Source organism: Callorhinus ursinus, unplaced genomic scaffold (assembly GCF_003265705.2).
Source record: "Callorhinus ursinus isolate GAN/ISIS: 27379988/994484 unplaced genomic scaffold, GSC_fseal_2.0 scaffold15, whole genome shotgun sequence".
In the NCBI taxonomy this organism is placed as follows: domain Eukaryota; kingdom Metazoa; phylum Chordata; class Mammalia; order Carnivora; family Otariidae; genus Callorhinus; species Callorhinus ursinus.
Window position 1 is genome coordinate 8,401,013 of NW_027397077.1, and position 22,576 is coordinate 8,423,588.

Sequence of the window (22,576 nt, forward strand, 5' to 3'; positions counted from 1 at the left end):
GCCAAGATGAAATAATCCTGAGAAGTGAAAGACACAGAGCCGTTCCAGGACCAGGTGCCATTCCAAGGACTTCACCTGCTTGCTTTTCCACAACAGCTCCTTAAGGGAGGCGCCATGTTGCTCTCTCCACTTTGCCCAGGAAGAAACAGACACCACTGAAAGACTTGCTCCAGTTCACACAGCCAGAAAAGGTCTGTGTCAAGATTGGAGCCCTGTTAGTCACTGTGAAGACTCATGCTCTGCTCAAGTCCCTACTCAGAAATGCAAACTAAAACAGCAAGGTGACACCACTCCACATCTTTCAGTTCAGCAGAAATTAGGAGGTGATTGACAGAGGTTGGACTGGTGCTGCCACTGTGGAGAGCAGTCTGTCAGCATTTAGTAGTGTGGAGGAGCCACCTGTCCCATGATTCAGCAAGTCACACCAGTGTGCATCCCTTGGAGAATGTTTCCCAGGGCTGCACGGAGATGCGCAGGAAGATGCTCCTCCCAGTGCTGTCTGCTGTAGGGAAACGCTGGGGTGACTGAACTCAGCAGTGGAGCAGAGAGGAGGAGAACAGGTTCTGCTGGGTCATGAGGACATAGGGAGTTCATTATCTGTTGTCAAACCTTGTATATATTGAAACATAATAAAAAGCCTTTAGGAAGTTTTGCAGGAAAGGATAGGGAATCAGAGTGGGCTCTGGAGCGCCGTGGTCAGTGGAACTCACAGAGTCATGATGATAATAAACACTAAATTGTGACTAGGGACCTAAATTGCAAGTGCCCTAATTGGGAAGATGAAAGGAGAAACAGTGGGGTTGTTTGGGATGGGGCAGAAAGCCAAATCCTGTCTTTTTTGGTGGGGAGTTGATGCCTTGAAATGAAGAGACCACGTCAGCATGTTACTGAGGGCTGGAGGGGGGCTATCTAGAATTGGTTAAGAGAAGTGAACGTGGCCGAGAGATGGCATTGGGGATAGCCAGAGGCCCCTGGTCTTGGAAGCAAGCCTGAATAACTAAGCAACCCTTTAAAATAGACCATTGCCACCACCAGAGGAGACTACATTGGGGGACACTCTCTGATATAATGGCTCATGTTTAGAAAATTCCCCCAGCCCACTAAGTTTCAGATACAAAATGAAAGGGCTTGTTTTGTTTTTAGAAACATAATATTGGCTTGCTAGGCACCAAACAGCTGCAGAAGGACAGGGGGTTACGACAGCTGGAAGGTGTAGAAATTGACTGGGCTACCTCCATCCTGACCCTTCCTTGGCCCCTTCTGCTCACCCTCCATACTCACAGTGATCCTCATTAAAAGGACTTTGCCACACACCGAGGAAGGGCACGGTGGCAGAGAAGGCAGGATACAGGGAGAAGCCTGAGCCCATACGCCTTCCTCTGCAATGTAGAAGCTTCTCTCCTCAGTGGTTGATGACAGGAGGGTCCTGTGGGTGGGCAGAGTAGAAGTCACCCTTGGGACAGGACAGACTCACAGGGGCTGTGGTTTCATCAAGGACATTAGTCCATCCCTGGCAGAAGGGAAATGGGCAGGTGTTTCCTCTTTATCCAACAACGTTGAGCCTGAAGAAGGCAACCTGGTCCCTGGGTCATAGTTGCCCTTGTGACATCATGGCTACCTCCTCCTCTCCCACCCTTCCTGCCTCTGCCAGGACCAATGGAGCAGCAACCAGAGGGGGTGTGAACACCAGAAACACTGCCCCAAAACCATGGGCAGTAAATGCTGTGTAAGACAGTCATACACCCCCTCCCTGGGGATGGGGAGCTGGCCCACGGCAGAAGGAAGTACCAGATAACTTCAAAGGACTCAGGAAGAATGGGGAGGTAGGGCTGTGAGAACTCTGCACAGAAGCTGGTCCTCACTCATGCTTTCTCCCTATATTCTGATTGCAGAAGTCTGGTCCAGATAAGGATGCACTAGAGAAAGAGAAACTGAAGGTAGGTGGGGCCCAGGAACATGAGAGAACCACAGATCACTGATCGTCTGGCCACAGAGTCCCTAAAAGTGGAGGATCCATCTCTGGTCCCACAGCTGAGGAGTCAGCTCAGTGTTACTCTCCTGTCCCCATAAATTCCCTCCCTGTTCTGAATGAGCTGTGTTAAGCATGGAGAAACAACAGTGAGGTGAGGAAGCAGGATGTGGGCAGGTCACTGGAAGTTGGGGCACAGCTGTGGGAACTGGAAAGCTGGAGAAGGAGCGGCCTGGGTTTAGAAGGATATGGGGGTGACTGAGAGGTAGTAGTGGAAATCAAAAAAAGTGAGGTAAGGGCGAGACCTCAAGGGGCCATGGCATGGCGTAGAAGCATCAGGAGGCAACATCACAGGTGGGGATCTGGGCTGAGATGCAGGCCATAAATGCAGAGGTTCATCCTCAGAGGACCCTTTGGTTCCTCAAACCCATGCCAGGGCTTCTGGATCAGAAAGTGTTTCCAGTGATTCCACGAACCTGTGAAGACCAGAGAGCAAGCGTATCCCCATTTTGTAGATGAGGACCCTGTGACTCGGAGGATGAGCCCTTGTGTCTATGGCCACAGACAAGACAGTAGAGGCAAAACCCCACCCAGGACTCCTGGGTCCCCAGAACCACCAGGGGGAAGCCTCGTTGTTAAAAGAGAAGATCAGAGCTCCTTCGTGACAGACACCAGACTTGCGGTTGTCTGTGACAAATTCACATGGAGTCCTCTGCTTTGCTTGGTTAGTGGCTTCGTGAAAAACGCCTCAGAGCAAGAGTCAAGGCGGCTGGGAAGATCCAGGCCTGGTGGCGGGGCACCCTGGTGCGTCGCACCCTGCTGGTGGCTGCCCTCATGGCCTGGATGATTCAGATCTGGTGGAGAACACTCCTGTGGAGGCGGGTTCTTAAGCGGCGGCAGGACCTGTTGAAGATCTATGTCATCCAGGAGGAGGCGGCTGTCAAGCTCCAGTCCTGGGTTCGCATGTGGCAGTGCCATCGACGATACTGCCACATGTGCAACGCCCTCTGCATCCTCCAGATCCCAAAGGGCTGCTTCACCTTCCAGACCCATGATATTCTACAGGAACAGTATGAAGTCACTCCCAGCCATCCCGAGTTCCACATTGAAATCCTATCAGTCTAAAAGTGATATAGGGTGGAGAACTGGCTCCACTGCCCCAATAAACGTCTGACCAGGTTTTGTGTGTCTCAGTGACTCCCACACTATGAAGACCCAGGAGCACTGCTGCCCTCTTCTGCGCGGGGAGACAGCTATCTCTCTCCCCCGACTCCCACCCCTCGGTGCCTATGGCCCCTGCTTTGGACTGACAGTGGCTGAATGCCACTGACTCTGTCCAGATCAGAAGCTGCCACCCGAGGCTGTCGTCACACATCCAGAACCAAGTCTATGGTTCCATAGCCCCGGCACCATCCTTGTCTCCTGAACTTGCAATTGGCTGGGGGTGGGAGGGGACGGCTTTATATTCCCAAAGACTCTGGGCACCTCCTCTTATGAGAATTGCTCTGGATCCATGCTCTGGCAGCCTGCCATTGCAGGCCAGCTGGGGCTCGCAGCCATTGACTCTCTATTTGGCAAGCCCCCAGACCTAAGTCAGACATTTGGTTGGCTCTCTTGGGAGCTGCACAGCCCAGAGAATGCATAGGAGGCTGGCCTTAGTGATGACTGGGCCCGAGGTTCTGCAAGTTTTGTGCTGACCTGGATATTGTTTTCTTTGGGAAATAGCATATATTACGATGCTAAGGAAACTCAGCTCTGCCTCCACCCTCAGGACAAGCTTCTGCATGGTGCTGAAACACACATAGGGCTCCCACTGATATCATTGCCACCCTATGTGTGCTACCACTCTTAGTGACTTCAACATTGTCTAGATGGCAGCTCAAGCCCCTTGCCTCTCACCTCCAGTGATTTTCACTTCCATTCTACCTGAATCACTCACCCATATAATTGCCTGTAAGGTAGCAGCATTATTTTTAAAATGTCCAATCCATCATAGACCAAATTCTTTTGTAAAACAATAAAAATGAATTATGAAAAAAATAAGTAGAAAAGGTATACAGAGTATAAGGCTTGTTTTTAATGGTTAGACCAAACACACATAAAACTGCTATTTCAATTTGATATACAAATTTCTAAGTGCCTCATCTCAAGCTTTGTACTTAATCTCAGTGGTAACAAATGCTCACCATACTTTGGGTGGCATTGCCCTGGTTCTTGTCATAACTGACCACAGCCACTATAATACTGATTTCAATCATCTTGGTCTCTGACTTTTGCTTTCTATGCTTTAGGGCAAAGGTCAGAAAACTATGGCCTGCAGTTGAGTGGTTGTGACAGGGACTGTATTGACATCAATCCTAAAATACTATCTGGCCCTTTACAGAAAAAGTTTGCCAACCTCTGTGTTAGAATCACTGATTCTTATGCATCGATACAAATGTTTCTTTAGTTCTAATTAGGACTTCCCAAAGACTGACCTTACCAGCGTTGTACTGCCCTTGTGCCCAGCTCGGATTCCATTCTCTGTTGAGGATTCTCCGACAGTTTTACCCCCGTTGGCCCTCTTTCCACCTCTGTATGAACCCAATCCTTCACCTACTTCATCCTGCACCAGAAGAATTAAATTTCCTTAAAGAAAAACAAATCACCATATTGCATGGTTTTTGTTCATATTCAGGACCACAGATGGGCAGACTTACTTCTCAAAACACTTCTCTGTAAATTTGCTTTTTGACCTGAAGACTTCACACTCTTTCTTCTCTCCTCAAAGAGGCAGTTCTTCCTCTTTCCTTTTGACCTCAAATGATGAAGTTACTGTACACTGAACTGAGAAAATGGCAGTGGACTGGCCCCCTATCTCCCTACCGTCTCATCCCCCATCTCAGTGCCATTCGTACCACACCTGTTGCCTTCCTTGAGTTGAAATGAGTTGTCTTTGCACCATCCAAAGCCACACCCCCAACACATTGCTCTTCTGGTGCTCTTCCTTTTCTTTTGCCCACTATCACCTCTTGCCTTTGCAATGATGTGTTTCTGTAATTTCATTTGTTTCTCTAAATCCGTTTCTACCTTTTCACCAGATCATTTCCATCAGCATACAGTGTTCTCCACCATTAAAAACTCCTTGGGTTCGCATGTGGCAGTGCCTATTCTTGACTAGGTCCTGTTCTGGTTCTTTTCATCTCCTCATAGCAAAACAGGTCACTGTCTCTCCTTTCTCTCCTCCCATTCTCTCCTAAACTCACTTCAATTGGGCTGCCCTTCCCCCCCGCCCCACAGAAACTTCACAGGTCAAAAGTATTGATTGAGAAAGATTGTTTGCAAAAATGACCAATGTTACTTCCCTCCTTGTATCCATGCTCCTTTGCAATGTGATTTTATAAGTTTATCAATTAAGAAACAGAGGTTACTTAACCTCCTTTTGTATCTAGGCTTCCCTTGTGACTTTCTTTGGCCAACAGTATGCAGTGAAAGTGATATTGTGCCAGTTGCAAGCTTAGACTTTAAGAGGTCTTGAACAATCATCCACTATGTGAGCAAGGAGACTACTGCTGTAGCATTAGACACAACATGGGACAGAGATGAGCCATCTCTGATGAGGCCATCTTACACCACCAGCCTCCATCACACCTGCCAACTGAACACATATTTTTGAGTGGGCCCAGCTGAGAAAAGAATCACCCAGATGAGGCTAGCCCATTGTTACTCCACAGAACTATGAGCTCTGTAAATGGTTATTGTTTTAAGCCTTTATGTTTTGGGTACTTGGTTAAACAATAAAAACTACACCATCTAAAATCACCAACTAACTTGTTTACATGACGATGGTGAATTCTCTGTCCTCTGCCCTCTCTCTGCATCAGACTACAGGTTGACCACTCTATCTTACTTGAAACACTCTCTATTTGGCTTCAGGAGCATCGCACGCTCCTTGAGTTAAAATGAGTTGTCTTTGATGAATGGATAAAGAAGATGTGGTGTATATATATACAATGGAATATTATGCAGCCATCAAAAAAAGAAATATTGCCTTTTGCTCTAGAACTAGAACTAGAGGGTATTATGCTAAGCAAAATAAGTCAATCAGAGAAAGGCAATTATCATATGATCTCACTGATATGTGGAATTTGAAAAACAAGGCAGAGGATCATAGGGGAAGAGAGGAAAAATGAAACAAGAAGAAACCGGAGAGGGAGACAAACCATAAGAGACTCTTAATCTCAGGAAACAAAACCGAGGGTTGCTGGAGCAGAAGGGGGTGGGAGGGATGGGGTGGCTGGGTGATGGACACTGGGGAGGGTATGTGTTGTGGTGAGCGCTGTGTATTGTGTAAGACTGATGAATCACAGACCTGTACCCCTGAAACAAATACATTACATGTTAATAATAAAAAAATAAAGGACAAAAAAATTGCAGTAAGATGCACATAACATGAAATTTACCATTGTAACAATGTTTAAGTGTACAGTTCTGTGGTGTAACTAAGTCTATTCAAATTGTTGTTTAATCATCATCACTATCCATCTCAAGCACTTTTTCATCTCCCCAAACTGACACACTGCACCCACTAAACAGTCTCCCCATACCTCCCCAAATCTCCCCACACCACCACAGGCAGCCATGCTTCTCCTTTCTGTATCTCTGAATGTGAATACTCTAGGTCTCTCATAAAAGTAGAACCAAAATACAGTATTTTGTAACTGGCTTCTTTACCAGAGCGTAATATTGTCATGGCTCATCCGTGTTGTAGTGTGTGTCAGAATTTCCCTCCTTTTAAAAGCTGACTAATTAGGGCTTTTGAGTGGCTCAGTTGGTTAAGTGTTTGACTCTTGGTTTCAGCTCAGGTCATGATCTCAGGGTCATGATATCAAGCCCCACATTAGGCTCCACACTCAGCATGAACTCTGCTTGAGATTCTCTCTCTCCCTCTCTGCCCCTCCCCCTGCTCACTCAGGCTCTCTCTCTAAAATAAAATAGGTAAATAAAATCTTTAAAAAAAAAAGAATAAAAGAAATGACTTTTCTTTGCTCCATCCAAAGCCACCCCCTCCACTTTGCTCTTCTGGTGTTCTTCACTGGCTGCTTTTTCTTAATCTTATCAATGGCTTCTTCATTGATGAGCATCTAACCTACGAGAGGCTCAGTCTTAAAACTTCTTTTAGTCTCGGGGTGCCTGGGTGGCTCAGTCATTAAGCATCTGTCTTCGGCTCAGGTCATGACCCTAGGGTCCTGGGATCGAGCCCCGCATCAGGCTCCCTGCTCGGCGGGAAGCCTGCTTCTCCCTCTCCCGCTCCCCCTGCTTGTGTTCCCTCTCTTGCTGTGTCTCTCTCTGACAAATAAATGAATAAAATCTTTAAAAAGAACTTATTTTAGTCTCTTTTAATCTGTATTCCCAGATAACATCATCCAGTCACATGGTCTTAAATATCTGCTATATCCTGATGACACTCAAATCTATATCACTATCCTTGATACCTCCTTTGAATTCCATACCCAAGGTATGGCTTCCTACTTGACATCTTGCTTTGATGTCTAACAGGTTTTTTCTTTCTTTCTTTTTGTTATTTTTTTAATTTAAATTCACTTAGCCAACATATAGTACATCATTAGTTTTTTGATGGAGCGTTCAATGATCCATTAGTTGGGTATAACACCCAGTGTTTTCAAACATAATGTGGCAGAAACAGGATTCTCATTCCCCAATTTCATGATTTTATCCAAAAATTGCTTCTCCTTGTGCCTTGACCATTCACCAAATCTATTTGATTAAAGTTCCTTTCTGAACCCTCCCTTTTACTTATCTTTATCCATCCCCATTCACATCAGCAAATGCAGTTGACTGCCTCTCTGCAATATGCTAATATCTGAAATATAGCAGATAGTAGGATTGGAGAAACTGGATCTTACACACGTTGCTCTTAGGAATGTAAAATGGGATGGCTGATGTGGAAACAGTTTGTTGGTCTCTCAAGAGCTAAATATAGAATTACCATAAGACCCAGCAATTCCACTCTTAAGTATGTATCCAAGAAAACTGAAAACAAAAACAAAAACTTCTACAAAAATTTCATAGTAGAATAATAGCCAAAAAAAAGTGGACATAACCCAAATGGGTGAATGGTTAATCAAACTGTGGTATATCTACTACTCAGCAGTAAAAAGGAACAAACTACTGATATCGGCAAAAAATTGTATGGGTCTCAAGGAAGAGTGCAGGCCCGAAAGTGATGGGACAATTGAGTTCTTAACTATGGGGAATTTAGGGGATTGCAGACCTGAGGGTATTTGAACCATCTATATCCAAGCCATGGGAATTTGATGTTGTATAAGTGAGAGCCACCCAAAGTTGCAGGGAGGGGAAGGTGGATTTCCACAGTTAACTCAGGTTGCAAGTCCTATATCTAGGATCTCCGGGCAAGGCAGGAGTGTGTGGTGGACTTGGCACACAGTTGTACAGAGAACCCTTACTGATATCTTTCCCTTCTAAACTCTAATTACGTAAGGATGAAATCATTAAGAAGGATCCAGATGAAACCACAGTGCTGAAAGAAAAAGAGAAGAAAGAGAAAGGGAAAGGGAAAGAGAAAGAGAAAAAGAAAGAAGAGCCTCTACTTCCAACTCCACCCCCTCCACCAAAGGTAGGTCAATGGAGACCCTCAAAGTTGAGGGTGACTCCTATTTGCAAAGAGTGATAGGTTGTCTTCTCTGTGCCCCATAGCATAGCATGATCCTGGAATCTGTCATCTGAACCAGGTTCCATTTGTGAGTAAAAGACTGGGCTCTGAGTGATTGCTCAGGGAACAATAAGCATAAACCAGAATGTCCCAGGCCAATCAGGATGAATGGTTGGCCTGGGACATTCTGGTTTATCTTTGGTTATCCTCTCCCCCGAGTTCCTTCTCAGTAAGAGAAAGGTGGGTAACTGAGGCACAGAGACTTGGTTGTAGGGAGGGGAACCCCTGACAAGGGGAGATCAGACCATGCCAAGATGGGGAGTGGGGCAGTGAGGCTGTGTTTGGGGAAGGCATTGCCACATACAGGGAAAGCCGAGTCTAGAACTGTGTGTGTGCGCATGCAGACACATGTGTGCATGCATGCGTGCTAACTGAAGTTTAAGATGTGAGAACACAAAGAAGTGAAAGTGAGAGCTAAATGAGAAGGACTCCACACTGTGTGGAGCAGAGAAACTTCTAATACTGTGACTTGACAGAGGGACACAGCAGGTTGTGGGTTGAGCTGGAGTCAGGCATGAAAGCAAACAAAGGATGCTGCTTCTCCAGCCGTCTCGGTGCGGGGTGGGGGGCGGTGGTGGAGGGAAAGACTATGCAGCCCAGGTAGGTGGCCAGGCCCAGGTGGAACATGATTCATGGCATGCTTGTTCCAGACAGGTCAACCAGGTCCATGTAATGGCGGGATAGCTAGTGCCAGAATGCTCCATTTTACAGATGAGGAGCCTGAGCCTCAGGGGACAATGTGATGTGTCCAGGTGCATTAAGAGAGAGGGGCAGAGACAGGACACATATCTGGTCTACTGGGTCCCTGCCCAGTGCTCCTGAACTTCTGAGGAAGCCCTTCTTGGCATGCCCTGGAGCTGAGGTGGGTGGGGAATGGTCCCTGAGAATCCCTTCTTTATCTTTGCAACCTCTCCCCCCAAAGAAAACGAAGCGCCCTGACCAAGAGCAGAAAGCCATAAAGATCCAGGCATGGTGGCGGGGTACTCTGGTGCGCAGGACCTTGCTACACGCAGCACTCAGAGCATGTATCATTCAGCACTGGTGGAAGGTGACGCTAGCAAAGCTGCTGGAGGACAGACGGCGAGGGACCCTAGAGTTTTATGCACAGCAAGAATGGGCAGTGGTCAAGCTGCAGTCCTTGGTCCGCATGTGGCGCATACGCCTTCGTTACTGGAATTTGCTCCATGCTGTCCGCATCATCCAGATCTATTGGCGCTGGCATAATTGCCATTCCCGTGGCTTTTTCCATGGCAACTACGACCTCACAGCAACCCATCTGGGACTTGAACTTGAGATCTCTCTGGGGTCACAGATGTGTCAGATTACAGACAGCATCCCCTTCCCAATAAAGAACTAACTGATCGGGTCTGCTCCCACTCTGTGTCACTGGGTCTCTGTCAGACCAGCCCCAGAGGTCCCTGCGTCAGCAGAGTCAGGGAAAATGTTGGCAGAGACTGGGCCTGGCACGCTCAGCTCTGAGGAATTGGCTGAGGTCATCTGGGGTCCCTGGTGGAGAAGAATTCTGTGCTGGATGAGTGGGGCCTGTAATTGATGAGCAATGTCTGCCATGGGTAAGAGAGTTGGGGTTGCAGGGCCGCCCACTCAGCCAACTCCAGGGACACTCCTTCACAATGTGGTCCACGTACATGGCGCCCCCTGTGGTTGTGGCACATGGAGGTTGCGTCACCTGATGCTCTTCATTCTTCAGTGTCTTCCCATTAAATTTAAAACAATTCCAAAAGCCCTCCTGGGTCTCCATAAGCCTGCATGATCTGGCCCTGGCCGTGTCACCCTCTCCATGTCCCTCCTGGCTACCCTGCTCTTCAGATCTTCCCCCCACTCCCCGCCCACACTCTCATCTCAGAACTTTGCACTTGCTGCCTCCTCTCCTTAGATAACCTTTCCAGATGGAGCTCCCCTCCACTCACGTGTCTCTGCTCCATGCTCCCTCCTCAGGGAGACCTTCTTTGACCACCTTATTAAAGTGGTTTCCCCACCCCCTACTGTATGTTCTACTACCTGACTCTGTTTTCCTGTTTTCAAAGTCCCAGTCACTACCCAAGCTTATCCTCAGTCAAAGTCCCAGTCACTACCCAAGCTTATCTTGTTTTCTATTTTCTGTTGCCCCTGACTACCTGACTCTGTTTTCCTGTTTTCAAAGTCCCAGTCACTACCCAAGCTTATCCTTTTCAAAGTCCCAGTCACTACCCAAGCTTATCTTATTTTCTATTTTCTGTTGCCCCCACTAGAGGGCGAGCTCCAGGAGAGCAAGTACTCTGGGTTCAGCGCTGTTCCCAGAACCTAGGTCGGTAGGTTCTCTCTGCTTCTCCCTCTCTCTCCCTTTCCAATATGTTATTATATATATATGTATATATTTTAAGTTCTGCATATTAGGCCATTTTGTCAACCTTAAAAAAAATCCCTTTCTGGGTTGGGAGAGACTGCCCCTCCCAGGGCCAGCCAGTTCTTAGAGATAGCAAAGGACTCATCCCAGAACATGCCTTTCATCGGCAAACGAACCAGCTCAGGGCCATACTTCCTCTCTCTTTGTCCTGTACACCACCAGAAGGCTATATACCTCTGCCTTAATCATCCCAAGCCAAGTACGAGGCATCTATATAGCTTAGAGACCACAGAAAATACTCAAACCAGCCAGACCTAAACTGTTTACCCTATCCTGGTTTGCCTTTCCCACTCCAGCAAAGGCCATGGGAAAAGCTTTTTTCTTACTCTTGCCTTCTGGCATGGATGCAGAGAAAAAGGAACCCTTATGCATTGGTTATAGGAATGTAAATTGGTCCAACCATTGTGGAAAACAATATGGAGGTTACTCAAAAAATAAATAGAAATACCATATGATCCAGTAATTTCACTACTGGGTATTTACCAAAAGAAAACAAAAACACTAATTCAAAAAGACATAGTAGCTGCTCAAGTGTCCAGCGATAGTTGAATGGATAAAAAATATGTTTTAAATATATATATATATATACTTTTTTTCCATACTACCCAAAGCAATCTACAGATTTCAATACAATCCTTATCAAAACTCCAATGGTATTTTTCCAGAAATAGAAAATAACCGTCATAAAATTAGTGTAGAATCACAAAAGACCCTGAAAAGCCAAAGTAGTCATGAGAAAGAAGAACAAAACTGGAGACATCACACTCCCTGATTTCAAACTATATTATAAATCTATAGTAATTAAAACAGTATGGTACTGGCATAAAAAGGGACACACAGGTCAAAGTACCATAATAAAAATCTCAGAAATAAAATCATATACACATGGTCAATTAATTTACAACAAAGGAATCAAGGATATACAATGTGGAAAGGACAGTCTCTTTGATAAATGATGTTGGAAAAATTAGACAGCCGCATGCAAAAGAATGATACTGGCCCATCATTTATATATCATGCACAAAAATTAACTCAAAGTGGATTAAAGACTTGAAACCTGAAATCATAAAGCTCCTAGAAGGAAACATAGGTGGTAAGCTCCTTAACATAGGTCTTAGTGATGATTCTTTTAATCTGACACCAAAAGTAAAAGCAATAAAAACAAAAATAAACAAGTGAGATTACTTAAAACTAAAGGTCTTCTGCACAGCAAAGGAAACCATCAATAAAATAAAAAGGCAACCTACTGATGGGAGAAAATAATTGCAAATCGTATATCTGATAAGGGGTTAATATCCAAAATATATAAAGAACACATACAACTCAATAGAAAAAAAATCAAACAATCCAACTTAAAAATGGGCAGAAGAACTAACAGACATTTTTCCAAAGAACACATACAGATGGCCAACAGGTACATGAAAATATGTTCAATATCATTAGTCATCAGGGAAACACAAATCAAAACCACAACAAGAGGGGGGCCTGGGTGGCTCAGTTGGTTCAGCATCAGACTCTTGCTTTCGGCTCAGGTTATGATCTCAGGGTCCTCTGCAATGTGGAGTCTGCTTGTCCCTCTCCCTCTGCTCATTCCCCATTCACTTGATCACTTTCTCTCTGGAATAAATAAATAAAATCTTTTTAAAAAAATACACACACAATGAGATATAACCTCACACCTAGCCATAGAATGGCTATGATTTAAAAAAAAAAAAAAAGGACAAGAAATAAGTTGGTGAGGATGCAGGGAAAAGGGAACTCTTGTGTACTGTTGGTGGCATATAAATTGGTGCTGCCACTATGGAAAACATTATGGTGTTTCCCCAAAAAATTAGAAATAGAACTATCATACTATCTAGCAATTCCACTTCTGGGTATTTATCTGAAGAAAACAAAAACACGAATTTGAAAAGATATATGCACCCCCCCATATTCATTGCAACAATAGCCAAGACATGAAAACAACCTAAGTGTCCATCAATGGATGAATGGATAAAGAAATTGTGGTATGTACAATGGAAAGTTACTTAGCCATAAAAAATAATGAAATCTTGTTATTTGCAACACCATGGATGAACCTCAAGGATTCACTTATACTAAGTGAAATAAGTCAAAGAAAGACAAATATCATATGATTTCTCTTATATAGAATCTAAAAAAAAAAAACAAAAACAACAAAAGATAAGCTCATAGATACAGAGAAAAGATTGATGGCTGCAAGAGGCAGGTGGGGGAATGGAGAAATGCATGTGTTTTGTTTTGTTTTTAGGGAAAAACAACTTGCCATATGACCTAACAATTCCACTCCTAAGTACATACCCAAGAGAATTGAAAACGTATGCCCATACAAAAACTTGTACATCAATATTTATAACTATATTATTCAAAATAGTCAAAAAGTAGACACAACTCAAATGTCCATTAACTGATGAATGGATTAAAAAAAGTAGTATATACACTCAATGGAATATTATATGGCCATGGAAAGGAATGAAATACTGACATGCTACAACATGAGTGGACCTTGAAAACACTATACTAAGCAAAAGAAGCCAGACACAGAAAGCCATTTATTGTGTGATTCAAATCATATGAAATATCCAAAATAGTCAAATCTATAAGGACATGAAGTAGATCAGTGGTTTTCAGAGATTGGGTTAAGGAAGAATGGAGATTGACTGCTAATGGGTATGAGGCTTACTTGGGGGTTTATGAAAATGTTCTCAAATCAGATAGTAGTGATAAAGTTGCACAACTTTATGAATATACTAAAAATTATTGGATTGTACAGTTTTAAATAGTGACCTTTATAGAATATAAATTATATCTCAAAAAGACCTTTACAGGGGTGCCTGGCTGGCTCAGTTGGTGGAGCATGTGACTCTCAATCTCAAGGTTGTGAGTTCGAGTTCCACATTGGGTGTAGAGATTACTCAAAATTGAAATGTTTTAAAAAAAGACCTTTATAGAGAAAATTTTTAAAACACTATAGAAAGACATAAAAGAATTCTTAAGCAGAGAGGAATAGTCTATGGTCTTAGAAGGAACTTAGTATCAGAAGATAGCCTTTCTTCCCCAAATCATTGTGCTTACAGTGAAAATCCTAGCAGGACTTTTCAGGGAACTAACACTGACACTATGAAATGCTTAATGGAAATCTCTGTCTAATAGGCTTGAATATTTGTCAAATTGGATATATCTGAATTTGTAAAGTATTTTAGAGTTTGGATATGAATCTACCTGGTCTTGGTGCCTTATTTATGGTGGATCTTTAATAGCCTTCTCAATTTATCAAGTTTTACATATTTCTTCAATTAATTTTGATAATTTACATTTTGTTAGGAAATCATTTCCTCTTAGTTTTCAAATTTATTACCATGATATTCTTATATTTATTTAAATCTCCTTGTGATTGTTTTGCCTGTCTCATTCCATTTTTTTCTCTTTCTCCATCACCCAGGTTCATGGAGCATTTATCTTTAGTACTGGTCTTTTCAAAAATACCACCTTTTAAATTTTCTATTTAATTTACATTTTTATCTCTCTTTTGCTGCTTTCTAGATTCATCTGTTCTCTCTCTTTCTAGTTTCCTATGGTGTATTGAGGTACTGAAACCTGAGTCAGGGGAAGACAGGAAATGTAAGTCTGAGAAGATACTGGAGAGCTATAAGGAGATACATTGCCATGGTCCCTCCTACTCTCCTGTGTGACTGATAATGAGGAGCGATGTGGATGGGCTTACTGGAGGAGAGCCCTGGTATTTCTTTCTTTTTTTTTTAATGATTTTATTTATATATTTGAGAGAGAGAGAGAGAATGAAAGATAGAGAGCACGAGAGGGAAGAGGGTCAGAGGGAGAAGCAGACTCCCCGCTGAGCAGGGATCCTGATGCGGGACTCGATCCCGGGACTCCAGGATCATGACCTGAGCCGAAGGCAGTCGCTTAACCAACTGAGCCACCCAGGTGCCCAAGAGCCCTGGTATTTCAAGTGCCCTATCTTTCCACTCTGAGCTCTGGTACATCTCTGACATATCAGGGGGAAGTAGACAGGCAGTAAAAATTCCCATGGAGGTTTTTTCTGAGGAAGACTCAACTCTGTGGTAGATATCCTAATCTTTATGTCATAATGCAGTTGTGAACTCATAGCTGTCCCCCTCATTTTACTCATGCCAGACTTTGGGAAGTAGAGAAATCAAGGCTAATGAACCATCTAGAGACAAGCCATGGGGATCCGATTTTGTGTAAGAGACATGGCCAGATTTACTAGGCAAGATAGGAGTGGGTGGAAATCACCTGGGACTTCACAGGTCTTGGGAAAAGAAGGGATGCTGAAGCAGGGGGTATCTGAGCACAGAGCCTTAAAGAGAAACAACAGACTTACCTCATCCATTCATTTCCCATTTAATTCTGATGACAGACTCATGGCAATTTAATTGTAATTGTAATTGAAGATGAGGAAGTAATTGAATTGAAGAGGAAGAAGCAGAAACTCAAGGTGGGTAAAATCTCCATGTTGTTAAGAGATATCCAGAACATTTATGTCTGTGTCATGAGGCTGTGGAATTGTGCTTTTTATGGACCCAGAGTCTAAAATAATCAGGTGTCAACTCAATATTGGCTCATTTTTTCCTCCACTCCCTTCTCTACATGGGATCTCTTTGTCTCAGACTGTGGCATGAAAAGTGAATGGAGAGAATGAAAGCCATCAAGAAATGAATAGGGCTGGGAGGTGAGAATGTGAGGACTCTGAATTAGAGAGTACAATGTTCAAAATATGGACCGAGTGGAAAATGGGATGAGGGTGTTGTTCAAAATATGGGCTGGAGCAGAAAATGGGATGAGGGTGCTGAAAACCCACCACAGTATTGAAGTACATTGTGTGGCAGAGAGAAATCAACCAACAATGGTTTGGGACTAGAATTAGCAGAGAATACCAGGCAAAGGCATTATGAGGCCAAACCTCCCAAACCCAATAAGCACTGAAGAGGTAGAGCATGACTAACAAAGTCCTCCACATCCCTAATGCACCCTCCTAGCTACTAAAGGTTTTCCCTTTATCCATACACTTGTGAGATAGTCAGGAGGATGATGCAACTCTGAGAACAGGGTGATCTGCCCATGGTGACAGCGGAGGGCTCCCGACCCAGGTCTTCTGGCTCCTAGGCAGTGTCCGAACTCCCCTGAACTCTCCAAAGAAGTGATAATGGTTAGGAAAATCTGGGCCCCTTCCAGGAAGATCTTGGAAGTTGATGGCAGGAAGTTCCCTGAGTGGTCTCTCTTATCTCCACCCAGAAAAGTTTAGAAACAAAAGCAGCCACAGAGATTCAGGCCTGGTGGCGTGGCACCCTGGTACGTCGAACATTGCTGCATGCAGCCCTCAGGGCCTGGATCATTCAGCGCTGGTGGAGGCAGACCTTGGAGAGCCTGCTGCAGAAGAAGCGAAGGGAAGCCCTGGTTACCTACGCAAATACAGTGAGGGCAGTGGTCAAGATCCAGTCTTTGGTCCGTATGTGGCGTATCCACTGGCGATACTGTCAGGTGCTCAACGCCATCCATGTCATCCAATGCCACTGGGAATGCCACAACTGTTATACCTGTGCTCTCCTCCGGGGCCACTGTGTAGTCACAGCCACTCACCTACAGTTCCACATTGAGATCATCAACTCCTAAGGGCTGTCAAAAACGGGCACTGTGTCTCCTGTCCCCAGTAAAGATCTAACCTGGTGTGGTATGTCTCATGTTCTCCCCTAGCTAATGGAAATGTTGGGTCTTAGGCCATGCTACCTCCTCTTCCTCCTGGGAAGGAACTTCAGTGAGGTTTTCCCCTTGTGCCCATGGACCCCATTCTGAAATCACGATGACCATATGCTATTTACTCAATTGTCAAAACGGAAACTGAGGTCCTAGTCTATCCTGATATATGACAGAGCCAGAAGTCTCAGTTCCCATTCCCAGTCCCATTCCTTTTTTCTTACCTGGGGATCTGAAAATAGGTGGGCTGCATCTTCCTGAAGACTCTGAGCACCTCTGCACATGAGAAGAGATGCTGAGATTGTTCTCTGTCAGTCTGGGGTTGGGAGTTGGTGGGGATACCTCAGACAAGGTATCTTTGACAAGCCCCTAGAGAAAATGCCAACATTTGCCTGACTCTCCTGGAAGCAGTGCAATGCAGCTCCAGGTGAAGGACAAGAGGCTGGTCTTAGTGTTAGGTACATCTGGGCATGCTGATAAGCAGGTGATGACCCTGAGAACTAATGGAAAACAGGAGTTCGTGGTACTCCAACTCTGTCTCCACAATATCCTTACCCGAACCCTTCTCCCTAAGGGCTGCAATACAAACAGGGCTCCCTCTGATAGTATCCCATCCTTACTCTTATCTCCATTTTTGGTGATTTTATCATTGGCCGGATAGTCCCATCAATCTCCTTATCTCTAATAAATTATTTTGCCTCCCATTCTCACTCCCATAGTCATACTAAAGCCACTCATTCCCATAGTCATACTAAAGCAATGCGATTCAATAGAACTTTCTGTGATGATAGAAATGTGCTGTATCTGTGCGGTCCAATGTAGTAGTCACTAGCCACATATGGTTGTGAAGCACTTGAAATGTGCCTAGTGCAACTTTAAAGAATTGAATCTTTAATTTAATTTAAGTTTAAATGGGCACACGTGGATAATGGCTATTCCATTAGACAGTGTGGCTATAGACCTCACCAGTGCGAATAACTGTTCTCTTGCCCAGATTGCTTTTCCTACTGTTCCATTTTCTAATTACTTTATTCTCTCCTTCCAGTTCACCTTTTAAATACTCTCAATAGAATGTTTCTTCAGATGAGGTCTTCTAATCTATTGACCCTACCTTTTTAGTTTTTACAGCCATCATCCCTGTCATGTCCTTGCATCTTTCTTTACCCAGCTTAGATTCTCTGGTTAATCATTGTAATCTCTGCCTGCACAACTTGACTTCTCTTAGCCCTCTCTGTGCAAACATGCATGGGGTGAACTCAACCATCTACCTGCTCTGTACCTACAGAAAAGCGAGCATGGCTGGAGCAAAATAAACAACCTTGAGGCATGGTCTCAGTTTATATTCATGACTGCAAATCTCTACTGGACAAATTTCCCAATACATTTCTCTGATATGCTTGCATTTCCATTTTCTGAGTTGAATATCCATATCACCTCTTTTCCAAATGTCCAATTTTATTTTTTCTCCCCTTGAAGTTGGTGATGTCACCACACATTTAACTGAAGAAATGGGAGCAGACTGGACCCCAATCTTCCTACCACCACATTGTCCAACCCACCTCCATCTGGACCATAATTGCTGCCTTCTCTTCAGTTGAAATAAATGGTCTTTCATTCCATCAAAGCCCAACCCCTCCACTACCCTGCTATCATCTCAAGGTATTTGATCCTGCATTCAAACCCCGCTATCCAAATTATCAGTGTCTACCTCTCCCATCTTTAACAATATATGCCCTTGATCAATTTCTGTTCCAGATTTTTGTTTCTCTTCATAGCAAGACATGTTGTTGCTGTTTCCACTTCTTTTTCTACCATTTTCTCTTCAACCCATTCCAGTCAGGCTCTATCACTCTCACTCCACAGAGACTGCACTGATCAACATTACCAATATCCCAACTGGCCAAATCCAATGACTATTTCTCTGTTTTTACCTTATGCATCCTCTCTACATCAGGCTACAAAGTTAACTACTTCCTCCTTATTGTAATACATAATTTTGTAAAAAGGCAAACTACAAAAATCCCACCATTTAATCCATAAATACTTTAATATATGTTTAATAAATGAGAACTTTGTAAAAAAATATAACCTCAATATTATTACTTCTTTCAACATTCACAATAATTCCTTAATACCATAAACTATGTATATGCACCCAATAACTGAGCTTCAAAATACATAAAGCATAATTCCCCTGTGCCCTTTTGAAGTCAACCACTACTCCACCACCAGACCCTAGCAACCACTGGTCTGTACTCTGTCTCTATTATTTTACTTTTACAAGAATTTCATATAGAATGAGTAAAAGTTTGTTGCCTTTTGAATCTGGTTTCTTTCACTTAGCATAATGCATTTGAGAATTCTATATGGTGTTGTAGGGATTCATTTTTTTTATTGCTTAGTAGCAATCCACTGTATGGATGTGAAAAGGACATCATTGCTAGGTATAGTATTCTTGGTTGGCAGTTGAAGGTTCTTGGAGTTGTTTGTAGTTTTTGGTGATTACAAATGAATATGCTATGTATACTTGTGTACTTTTTTGTATGAATCTAAGTTTTGCACTTTATTTTATTTATTTGGTTAAAAACCTAGATGTAGGAGCTTCCCATTCTGGCATAAGATGGTTTCAACTCACTTTTCCCTTCCTCTCCCCTCTACATAGAAACTAAATAGTCTGAAAATAATTCAATAGAAAATCATAAAAGGACTCTGAAATGTGGAAAGAAGAAAGTGTATAAGCTAGGAACCTCAGGATTTTAAAATGTACACCATGATGAATTCCCTCGGTTATCTTTCTGTCTATCATATATCTCAGACTGGACACCAGAAATGTCTGCAATCCACAACCACTTACTGGTAGAGGGAAAACAAAACAAAAACAAGAAAACCTGCTCTCTATAGCCCGGAAGAAACTATGCAGGGAAATGCATACCTAATGGCAACGACAGGCTAAACTGACTGCAGTAATGACACTAGTACCTGGATAGGTCAATCCATCCCATGCTCCATACCCACTGGTAGCAGCAGACACGATCTGCCCATAGCAGTGATAGTGGAACCCAGGCTTATCTACCCTCTCCACAACCCACATTAGCCAGCAGCAGTGCCCAAGTTGTCCTCAGAAGTGGTAGCAGCAGAACCCACCAATTTCTCATTTGTGGGTGGAAGCAGGCCTGATTCACCTTCCTGATGAGAGAAACTGAAGAAGAGACAAATAAATGGAAACATATGCCATGTTCATGATTAAGAAGAGTTAATATTGTTAAAACGTCCACACTACACAAAGTGATCTATAGAGTCAGTGCAATCCCCATCATAATTCCAATGGCATTTTTCACAGAAATCGAAAAAACAATTCTAAAATTTGTATCTAGCCACAAATGATCCTCAATAGCCAACGTAATCTTGAGAGAAAAAAAGAACAAAACTGGAGGCATCACACTTCCTGGTTTCAACTCATATTACAAAGCTATAGTACTCAGAACAATATGGTACTGACATAAAAACAGACACATAGACTGATGGCACAGAATAGAGAGCCCGATAATAAACCCACACACATATGGTCAATGTTTGACAAGGGAGCCAGGAATACACAATGGGTAAAGAATGGTCTCTTCAATAAATGATGGGAAAACTGGATATCCACATGCAAAAGAATGAAATTGGACTTTTGTCTTCACCATATACAAGAATAAACTCAAAATGGATTAAAGACCTAAACATAAGACCTGAAACTGTAAACTTCAAGAAGAAAGCATAGAAGAAAAACTCCTTGACATTGGTATTGGCAATAATTGGAAACATTTGAGAAGAATTGGCTTTAAATGGTTGGTAGAATTCATCCATCAAGTATATGATTTCATCAAGTATATGGTTTTGGGGCGCCTGGGTGGCTCAGATGGTTGAGCGTCTGCCTTCGGCTCAGGTCATGATCCCAGGATGCTGGGATCGAGTCCCGCATCGGGCTCCCTGCTCCTTGGGAGCCTGCTTCTCCCTCTGCCTCTCTCTCTCTGTCTCTCATGAATAAATAAATAAAATCTTTAAAAAAAAAATTAAATTAAATTAAAAAATAAAAAAAATATATATGGTTTTGGCTTTTCTTTTTTGGGAGATATTTTTAAATTACTGTTTCAATCTCCTTACTCATTATTGATCTGTTCAGATTTTCTATTTCATCATTATTCAGTCTAGTAGGTTGTATGTTTCTAGGAACTTACCCATTTCTTCTAGGTTATCCAATTAGTTTGTGTATAGCTATTCATAGTAATCTCTTACAATCCTCTGATTTTCTGTGGTATCAGTTGTAATATACACTCTTAATAATTTTATTTATTTGAATCCTCTCTTTTTCTTGGTTAGTCTAGCTACAGCTGTGTCAAAAATTGTTTATCTTTAAAAAAAACCTCTAGGTTAATTGATTTTTTTCTATTATCATACTATTCTCTATTTCATTTATTTCTACTCTAATATTTGTTCTCACTTTGGCCTTTGTTCTTCTTTTTCTAGTTCCTTAAGGTATAAAGTTAGGTTGTTTATTTGAGATCTTTCTTTTTTTCTTAATGTAGACATGTCCACTATAAACTTCCCTCTTAGAACAGTTTTTGCTGCATTCCATAAATTTTGGTATGTTGTATTTTCATTTTTATTTGTCTCAAGATACTTTGATTTCCATTTTTATTCCTTTGATCCATTGATTGTTCAGGAGTGTGTTAATTTCCAATACTTGTGAATTTTTCAATTTCTTCTTTTTATTGATTTCTAGTTTCATGCCATTGTGGCCAGAAAAGATACTTGGTATGATTTCAATCTTCTTAAATTTTCCAAGACTTTTTTTGAGATTAACATGTGATCTATCCTTGAGAATGTCCCATGTGTGCTTGAGAAGAATGTTATTCTGGTGTCATTGGATGGAATGTCGTGGATATATCTGTTAAGTCCATTTAGTCTATAGTATTATTCAAGTCCATTATTTCCTTATTGGTTTTCTGTCTAGATGATCCACCTATTGTTGAAAGTGGGGTTTGAAGTCCACTACTTTTATTGTATTGTTATCTGATTCTCCTTTCACTTCTGTTAAGATTTGCTCTAGGGGCGCCTGGGTGGCTCAGGTGGTTGGGCATCTGCCTTCAGCTTGTGTCATGATCTCGGGGTCCTGAGGTCAAGCCCCGTGTCAGGCTCCCTGCTCAGCAGGAGCCTACTTCTCCCTCTCCTCCCCACTTGTGCTCTCTCTCACTATCTCTGTCGCAATCTGTCTCTCTCTCTCTCTCAAATAAATAAATAAAATCTTTAAAAAAAGATTTGCTCTAAATATTTAGGTCCTCTGGCACATATCTATTTACAACTGTTGTATCCTCCTGATGAATTGACTCCTTTACCACTATATAGTGACCTTCTTTACCTTGTGACTGATTTTTTTTAAGTAGTCTCCACAGTGGACACGGAGCCCAACATGGGGCATGGAGCCCCATTTCAGGATCTGGGTCAGACCAAGTTTAACAGGATTTGCTCCAGGGTCTCCCAGGCTGTGGCTGAGAGGGGCTAGAGCTGGTTCACAGGTCACTTAGGGTCACAACTAGGGCCAAGGTCTGTGGGCCTGTTGCCTGAGACATAAACACACATGACTCCTCCTAGGTTCCTTGATGTATGGTGCTAGTTGTAAGATCAAGGCCAAACAGGGGGCACAGAGCTGTTTCTAGGTGTGTAGACAGGACCATGT

The 22,576-nt window shown here is 43.0% G+C and overlaps 2 protein-coding genes across 3 annotated transcripts; both read left to right on the plus strand.

The window, feature by feature from the left end:
* The first annotated feature begins 1,640 nt into the window (after positions 1–1,640).
* Positions 1,641–10,078, plus strand: LOC112834004 (IQ domain-containing protein F3). Of its 2 annotated transcripts, XM_025885445.2 has the most exons (4): positions 1,644–1,726; positions 1,893–1,937; positions 8,472–8,606; positions 9,625–10,078. In XM_025885445.2, exons 1-4 carry the CDS (start codon positions 1,709–1,711, stop codon positions 10,057–10,059), a joined length of 633 nt encoding a protein of 210 aa, XP_025741230.1. In that variant the 5' UTR covers positions 1,644–1,708; the 3' UTR covers positions 10,060–10,078. The 2 variants fall into 2 exon arrangements, with proteins under 2 accessions (XP_025741231.1, XP_025741230.1); XM_025885446.2 differs by lacking the exons at positions 8,472–8,606; positions 9,625–10,078 and adding an exon at positions 2,699–3,148 and having other exon boundaries at positions 1,641–1,726.
* A 5,206-nt stretch (positions 10,079–15,284) lies between these two features.
* On the plus strand, positions 15,285–16,837 carry IQCF2 (IQ motif containing F2). The gene is made up of 3 exons (XM_025885596.2): positions 15,285–15,347; positions 15,524–15,601; positions 16,399–16,837. The coding sequence occupies exons 1-3, from the start codon at positions 15,330–15,332 to the stop codon at positions 16,774–16,776; spliced, it is 474 nt and encodes a 157-aa protein (XP_025741381.1). The 5' UTR covers positions 15,285–15,329; the 3' UTR covers positions 16,777–16,837.
* The last annotated feature ends 5,739 nt before the right edge of the window (positions 16,838–22,576 follow it).